An 8411-nucleotide genomic window follows, 5' to 3' on the forward strand; every position below is an offset into this window, starting at 1 on the left:
ATGAGTCAATGAAGTTTACTTCTATTTGATTAGCGCGATACTGAGGTGAGTTGTTCAAGATATCCTGAACGTTTCTGTCAGTGTTTTTGCTGCTGTTAGCTTCGGTTAGCCTTTGTTAGCTGCTGTTAGTGAAACTTAGTGAATAAACTGCCATACAATGTGGGAATGTAATCAAACTGTGTCACAGGGCTAAAGCCTAACATTAGCTGGCATAACATTAGCTTATAACCAGCTGTCATTGTTCATCCAGCTTTCATCAGCTGTACAGAAATGGGGGGATTTTGCATCTAATCTGTTGCCAGGTTTTTTGTGTTAGGGCCCTGACTTCAGTTCTGCAGGGGCTTGAGGTGAGGAAGAAGAGGATGATATTCTATTAAGATACTGGTGGTGTTGCCTCCTTCCTTCCTGTTTTCAGTTTGTCAGTGGAGGGGACCCCTTCTTAGACGATAAAACACAAAGTATGAACCTTCATATCTAGAGTCTGAAGGTGCATATACAAATTCAAATTTGCCTGAACAGCATGGGAATGGCTACGAGTTCTCTCCTTCTTTGGGATGTATGTGGCCAGTCTCTAACCACGTAGATAAAATATGATTAGGCAGAACAGTGACGTCCACTGTATTCAAGATGTTTGTGGCACAAACCAGTGCCGGCGCCTGTGCATTTTTAATGGGTTAAATCTAAGTTTATAAGAACACATCAGTTTGTTGGAAGATGTAATTACACACTAATCTGTGTATATTGATGAGTACAACTTTATTTTTCTATAACATAAACTCAGAAAATGGCTATTGCACCTTTAAACCATTGTTTAGTTATGCCGCTATAAGCTCAGGCAGCTGGGGGACCTCAAAGTCAACCTCATTAGTATTTTCTAGAGATGTGAGGTAAAATGCTTCCTCTGTATCGCAATGTTACAGACTCTTTCAAAAAACAAAATCAAAAAACAAATACTGGATCCTGGTGAATTCCAACAGTTTAGCCCAGCCCCACTTTTGTAACGTTTTCATGCAAATCCATCCAAAATGGTTGAAGAAACCTGCTAACAAGCAGATTTAAAAACAATGAGCCCTAATCGCTTGACCTCACTGGGAGCAGTAACAAAGTGTCATGTAAATTTGATCATCTAAGGATAAATGTGTGCATGTGTGCATCTTTACTGTGTTGAGGCAGTGCAGCAGGGAGAGAGGAGCCAGCTGGGAATGCTCCAGCAGGATGTTGTAGGCCAGGTCTAAATGCTGGAGAGAAGACAACTGTTCCACGCCTGTTTTGATGAGAGATGCCAATGATGCAAGTGAATTCAAACTCATGCACAAGTTCAAGAGCACTGGTTTTAAAGGAAAAAAATGACCAAACATTAAGTTGTGTAATTAAATTCTCATGTTCTTTTCCCTTATTAAAAATGTCTCTGTGTGATGAAGAAAACTATCTTACAAAACAGTGGCAATAAAGTTTGTATATCTTCACGCTGCTTCCTCATCTACCAGCTTCATCACTATTTGGTCTCTTTGCTGAGAAGGTAAATTGGGCTTTAAGAAGAGTACGGGAAGCCTGCGACTGATAACAGTTGTTCCTACCGTTGATGGTTTCCAGTTCGTTGTTCCTGAGGATGAGTGTGACCAGCTTGGCCCTAGCACTCATACCGAGTGTTGGCGCCCTCTGCAGGCAGTTGTAGCCCAGGTTCAAGTGTTCCAGCTCAGTCAGAGCCTGGGCGAAAGCAAAAATAAAGTAAAACAAGATTACTGTAAATTGCAGAATAAACAAATAAAGCTTAGATTCTATGTAACCAAATGCTGATAGCAATCCAACCTTTAGGAATTCAGCACACTCCTGAATCTTGTTATGGCTTAGATCCAAAGATTTCAGGACATTCAGTAAACTCTGTAAGATTTGAAGAAGTTGAGGTTGGAAAGAAACCTTATGCTTATGAATCAGTAATGACACATCTGTGTATTTGCTTGTCTCACCAGTGACTGGTCAAGGCAAACTATGGAGTTGTAGCTGAAGTTCAGGGTGTGAAGTTCAAGCCACGGTAGTGCTGAGCTCAGATCACCTCCACACAGAGAGAGCAGCTCCTAAAAATGCACATCATATAAATCACTGAGCTTTTTGGTCCTCTCATGAAACCTGCTCATGCTACCGGCTGGGAGTACCTCCAAGGAACTGAGGCTTTTTGAGCAGGTAAAAACCTCCAGCTGGGAGTAAATTCCTCTGAGGCCCTCGAGACAGTGAGGGGGGATTCTCTTCAGCTGGTGAGGAAGAACAAGCAGGGACGAGTTATAATGTAAAAGACCTGTGACCTTAAACAACAAGAAGTGAAAGTAGGAAGTATTCACACATTACCTCCAAACACTTCAGAGACTTGAAAGGGAAAATTTTTAACACAGACTTGAGCCTCACACCCAGCGGGTTGATGAGCTGCAAACACACAGCGAGTCAGAAATTAGTTGGCAGGGCCAACTTTTTGGGACTCAATGTGAAAGAACCAAGTTCTGGGTTAAAACCAACCTTGAGGGAAACGGTCTTCTGCAGGATGTCAAACAGGAACTGCAGCTGCAGCAGCGAAGCAGTGTCAGCTGGGTGGGAGGGCAGTGCGAGGAACCCGTGTTGCTGGCTCCGGGATAGCAAGTACTGCTCAAACAGCCTTGTGAGCTGCTGCAAGGTGGCAGCAGGCAGGGTCAGCGTGCTGCTGCCGTCCAGCACCATGTCACCTGAAGGGTGAAAGCGAGCTTTCATGCTTAAAGTAATCAGCCAGATTTGACTCACAAGTGACAAGTTAGTAGGGGTGGGGGAAAAAATCGATACTGTGTAGTATCGTGATATTTTGTTTGCTAATAATGTATCGATACAGGGACAGCAGAAATCGATATTTTGTTACAAAAAAGGTTTTTGTGGATTGGAACTCTGACTTCAGAGCATGTTGATCCTTTTTCTGAGCAAGAATCCTGACATTCCTTCACTGTCCAAATGTGTTTAACTTTTTTTTTGGCAGCAATAAACATGACAGTTTACTTATTTTAATTTAAGACATGTTTTATTTTAATTAAGTTTAAAACTTTTTTTTATTTAATGTAAAATTATATTTTGTTTTAATTTATTGTCAAATTCTTCAGTTGCTGAATGGGCTGCATAGTTTTTATAAATAGCTATAATTGTACCAGATGGTTGCATTCAGTTCAGTTGGACTAGACTGTAATACAAACCGTTCAGTTTTTCAACAATAAAACTGACTGAAATGAGAGAAAGACTGAGTGTGAGACTTTGATATTAGATAAAATGAATATTGATAAAGTTTACCTTTATGTACAGAATCTGAATATCACAAAATATTTTTAAAAATTGCAATAATATCATATCGTGCGTTAAGTATCGTGATAATATCGTATCGTGGGATGTATGGTGATTCCCACCTCTGCAAGTTAGTCAGCTACAGAATGAATGAGTAGCTCCAATGCAGTGCTACAGATTTGGAAGCATCCACCTGAATATTATTGTTGTTGGATGTCAGTAGAGCTCAGTAATTTAGGTAGCTATGCCTCTTTTTCACCAACTTCTACTCAGCGCGACTCAGTTTTTAAGGTTTTCCATTAGGTGGTAGTAGCTGGTACCACATACTTTTTAGTATCACTTTGGCCCCGGTTCTAAGCGAGCCAATCTGAGCCAAAAATGTGACGTCAATGGACGGCATGCCGCTAATCGGCCAGGCAGCGACTACACTGAAAGAGACACGAGTGCGACTCCTTCCCAAGACTCAAACCTGCCATTTTTTAAACCTGGTAACAAGGGAAGTGTTTACACACGCCTCCCACCAAAACCTTCACTTGATGTGTTGTGTTTGTGGCGCATACTACTGAGGTCTTGAGATGTTTGGGCAGCCTTGCTGTAACGACCCCACCCACATTGAGATGGTACTTGTAACTGAAAAATGCAGAAACTGTGCAGAGTAGGTGCCAGTGGAAAAAAGGCTTTAGTGATCACAAACTTGGCAAATGGCTGAGTGTGTTAAGACACACAAAAAATCATAATCAAACTACCGTATTATACTGTTGTTAGTGGTCTGATGTCGGCTAAATAATTTGCATTTCTGAAAATGAATCATTATCAGTGAACTATTAACACCACTCTCATTCATGTATTTAGTTCATATTGGAGAGTTCTGTGGACAGGAGGAACCTCAGAATAGCATCCCTGCTGTTTGGTGATGATGTGGTTCTGTTGGCTTCATCAGTGCATGACCATCAGCATGCACTGGAGCGGTTTGCAGCCGAGCATGAAAGCCAGCGACTCTGAGTCTGACGAAGCGGTTCACTGCTGGGAAAACAGTGCAATGCTCTATTTGGGTTGGGAAAGAGAGGCAGCCTCAAGGCGAGTGAGTTCAAATATCATGGGATCTCATTCACGAGTGTTGGGAAGCTCGACGGACGGTTTAGCGCGGCGTCAGCAGAAACCCGGCTGTTGAACCAGGCCGTTGTGGTGAAGACAGTTTCGATTTACTGATCCATCTACGTCCACAACCTTCACCTGTGGTCATGACTTCTGGGTAACAACCAAAAGAGTAAGGCAGTGAATACACCCTTTACCTGGACTGTGCCTTAGAGGTGAGGTAATTACTTAAGGCCCGGGCACAGAATCGTTACAACAGAGGCTCCACTGGACAGTTTCGAAAAATGTGAAGGAGGGCATAAATTTTGGACTTTTTATCAATTTTTTTAATAAGTTTATAAGTTTTTGTTCTAGTGATAAAAACCTCCCACATGGACATTCAGAAATTAAGTAATAGATAAACATTTAAATGACAGAAAAGGTTGTTTAAATTTAGCACTATCTGCTCCAGGAACTTCTTTTTACAGCGGGCCCATAGTAAAAATTACCTTGATGCCATTTTTACTGAAAATCACAGAAAATGAAAAGCACAGAAAATGATTTCCTATTTTCTATAAATTAACGAAAACTTAGTTTTATAATTACAGGACAGTCTCAGCGATGAGCAACTAAATCTTGTTCTGAAACTTTACACATGTATTTCTTACAATTTAAGCACACAATGCTTATTGACAGATTTCTTTCATTTAAAACAACAGCATTTCTTTATCGTGCATGGTTAAATCTGGGAACGCCTCTGGATCCCCCAGGAGGGACTCGAAAGTATGGCTGCTGTGAATGTGACCCAGCATCAGATAAGTGGAAGACAATAGATGGATGGTTGATTTCTCTCAATAATATAACACCCCCTTTCAAATAACTCCTCAGACAAATTAAAAGGAAAACATTATCTGTAAACAGACTGTAAAACCCCTACATTATTAATGAATAGGGGATTAGGCTGGCTCAGTTATTATCTCATACATCGTCTGTTGAAATAGCTTAAAGCGCAATCAGCTTTTGGGGTGGGGGGAAGAGTTGAAGGCTCTTAGATTATTATGTTTCCTCACAGAGCGAACCTGGATGGTCCTGAACCTGTCAACATGAGTTAGCCGCCTCATGATCCTGTGTCATGCTGCTGTTTTTGGACGGATCTTGTACGGAAAGGGAACAGTGTCACACTGGCACATACCGTTATTTCGGAGAAGCGTGGCCAAGCTATGTACGAGAGGAGAGTGGCCCGTCTGAAGTGCAGCCATCCTGTAAGAATTCAAGAAATAGTCCTGAGTACACAACTCACGGAAATTAAAAACAGAAAAGCTTGTCTTGCACGCGTTCAGTACGTTTCGTGCTGTTGTTTCAGCGGATTTGATAAAAACAAAAGACGACTACAGACAACTATACCACAGCCTCGGGCTAATAAGCACTTTTTCCGTGTTAATGTAGTTAGCGTTCAAAGCTTTAGAGACACGCTAACTGACATAGGCATCCAAAACTCTGCTATTGCTAGCAGTTAGCTCGGCTAAAGTATCCCGATAAGTAAGCAAAACGACATACCTGTGCAATGACAGCCGACAGCCGGATTGCTAACATCAAGGTGTTAGTTATAGTAGAGCATATTAATTTTGGCGCACAAAGAAACGCCACGTTATGGTGCTCATTTGTTATTGTGGCAATCAAGCGCAGAGTGATGTTGACATTTTTTACCTCCGTCACATGACGGAACTGAAAGCGTGTACGGTAGCCTCGTTATACCAAAAGGTATGACTCTTACGCGCCCATTAATAATAAAGTTTCTTCTTTTTTAAAATCCTTCTTCTTCTTCTTCTTCTTCTTCTTCTTCTTAATATTATTATTATTCATAATAATAGTAAAAATCCTCACAGTTTGAATAAAGGCACACATTAAAGATAAATATAAATGTCACTGCATATAGTCAAAAGGTCAAACGTTCAGTTCAAGGTTATTATACTAAAATTAAACAAACATAAACTAAAACTAGATGTGCAAAAATTGTTGTTAACTGAAATAAGAATAAAAAGTGGCCCTTAAAAATAATAAAAATTAACTGAGATGATTTTTGTAAAATGTGGAAATTTACTAAAACGTTAAAAATCTATTTAGAGAAAATAAATATCATTAGTTTTCCTCTTTGTCAGTTTGGTAAAGTTTGTTATTACAGCTTGCCTGATGAGGCTTTGATGACCTGATACTTATGTCTGCAAGACTTAAAGTACTGGCTTCAAAAAGTGGTGCTTTTTTATTTTAATACCTATGCAGATTTTCCTGAATCTTGACTTCAGCATATGTCCTCTATATAGTATTACAATTTTTAAACAAAAAATTTTAAACAATAAAAACTAAACTAAAATGAGCAAACCCGATCAGGAAACTGACTGAATCTGAATTTTAAAAACAAGAAAACAGAAACAAAAATAAAACTGATTTAAGAAAATACAAAAGTATAATAGCTCTGTTATGATCTTACAATAATTCAAAAATACATATTTTTATACATATATAAGATGTAAACTATGGCCAAAATTTAGAAAGAACGATTAAGACAGAGCAAGCCTATAAAAGCAGTTCTTTTCGTTCTACTTAAAAGGCACAAAAATAGAAACAGACGTGTAGAAATGCATAAGAACTTTTTTTAAAAAGAGATTTTCTACTTTTTCATCAATAAAAAGTTCTGTCATGTGCTAAAACATTTCTCGACATGATGTATAGTTGAAATTTAAACGTCTGTGGCCACTGGGTGGAGCACTTGCAGCAAAGAGGCTAGATTCCATATAATGGTCTGTATTAAATAGAAATAAATACAAAACTGCAAACAGCGAGGATATATACAACTTTCAGATGTCAAAACCATAGAAAATGAGCATCTGTGCATAAGTAGCAGTATATACTATATGTGTTTTAACTTTGTGCTTGAAAACCAAAAGCAAATAAAATAAATATATATATATACATAAAGTTAAGATGAAGTCAGGCAGAAGTGTTGCAAATCTTACATGGACCCTTCAAAGGTCATGCACTAAAGACTTTTTCTGGCTTCTTCCCTTTAAAAGCCCATATAATAGGACACAGACCCTGTGGTAGCTGTGGTTTTACAGCTGCTGGCGGGTGTTGATCCAATCAGATTCCAGCCATGGCAACCAATAAAAAACAGAGTTCGATGGGTGTCCAAGAGGCATCATTGGAGCTTGCACCACATCTACTCATATCAAAACAGACCAGATTAAATTGAATTGAATTTGTGGTGAACCAACATGAGCTTGATTTTAGCAGGTAGGTCAACTATAATAGAAAGCAGAATATAAATCTGAATATAATCAAGAATACTGTGAAGGTTTACAAGACAATCACATCCATGTACAGTGATTACATAGCATGTAACCAGGTGACAAGCTTTAACCTCTGTACACTTAACTGATCTAAACCAGGAAAGCAGTTTTCAGCAGCCCTTTTGTTTTATTGGGTAACACTTTTGGCTTCATAACAGATACTTTACAATGATTTGCATGAGCAAATAAAGCAGGAACTTTCCTAATTTGCACATGCATCACTTGTTGCTAGGCAGCAAACAAACATACTCTCTCGCACACACACACAAACACACAAGCATTTTTCCATTTGGGACTTGTGAAGCGAACATTTCCATGTAAGGATTTATGCTCTGTAATTTGGTAAACATTTCCATTCAGTAAGATGCTGTGCGTTTTACCCGCTTAAGAGACCTGAGTGCATATTCAGTTAACCCCTTAGTCCCAAAGTTTTATTTATTTAATTTTACATTTTTCTTTTCACCTAAAAAAAAAATAGAATCCAAAGTGAGATTTGCACAAATGCTAATAATTTTACTTTGGCCAAATAAAAAAAAAACCTGCACCGCAGACAATAAATGAAAGCCTCATGGCCGTGATTCAGTGACACTGATGTTATCAAACATGTTTTCAAACCTCCAGGTGGTAACCCTTCTAAATTTCATACAGCAGAAATGAAGTACAATACATTCCACATGCAGTTTAGTCATAGTGCTACTAGAG

The 8411-nt window shown here is 39.1% G+C and overlaps 1 protein-coding gene across 2 annotated transcripts in view; it reads right to left on the reverse strand.

Moving 5' to 3' along the window:
- Positions 1-6155, reverse strand: part of stk11ip (serine/threonine kinase 11 interacting protein) — a 41033-nt gene extending 34878 nt beyond the window's left edge. For both annotated transcript variants that reach the window (XM_026157574.1, XM_026157573.1), the window contains exons 1-9: positions 5920-6155; positions 5555-5622; positions 2509-2711; positions 2344-2418; positions 2154-2249; positions 1968-2075; positions 1810-1881; positions 1578-1707; positions 1161-1264 (exon numbers count right to left, since the gene is read on the reverse strand). In XM_026157574.1, the coding sequence (XP_026013359.1) occupies positions 1161-1264; positions 1578-1707; positions 1810-1881; positions 1968-2075; positions 2154-2249; positions 2344-2418; positions 2509-2711; positions 5555-5621 (855 nt within the window). In that variant the 5' untranslated portion in view covers position 5622; positions 5920-6155. The remainder of the gene's footprint in view (positions 1-1160; positions 1265-1577; positions 1708-1809; positions 1882-1967; positions 2076-2153; positions 2250-2343; positions 2419-2508; positions 2712-5554; positions 5623-5919) is intronic.
- Positions 6156-8411: the final 2256 nt, after the last annotated feature.

Source organism: Astatotilapia calliptera, chromosome 23, assembly GCF_900246225.1.
Source record: "Astatotilapia calliptera chromosome 23, fAstCal1.2, whole genome shotgun sequence".
Lineage (NCBI taxonomy): Eukaryota > Metazoa > Chordata > Actinopteri > Cichliformes > Cichlidae > Astatotilapia > Astatotilapia calliptera.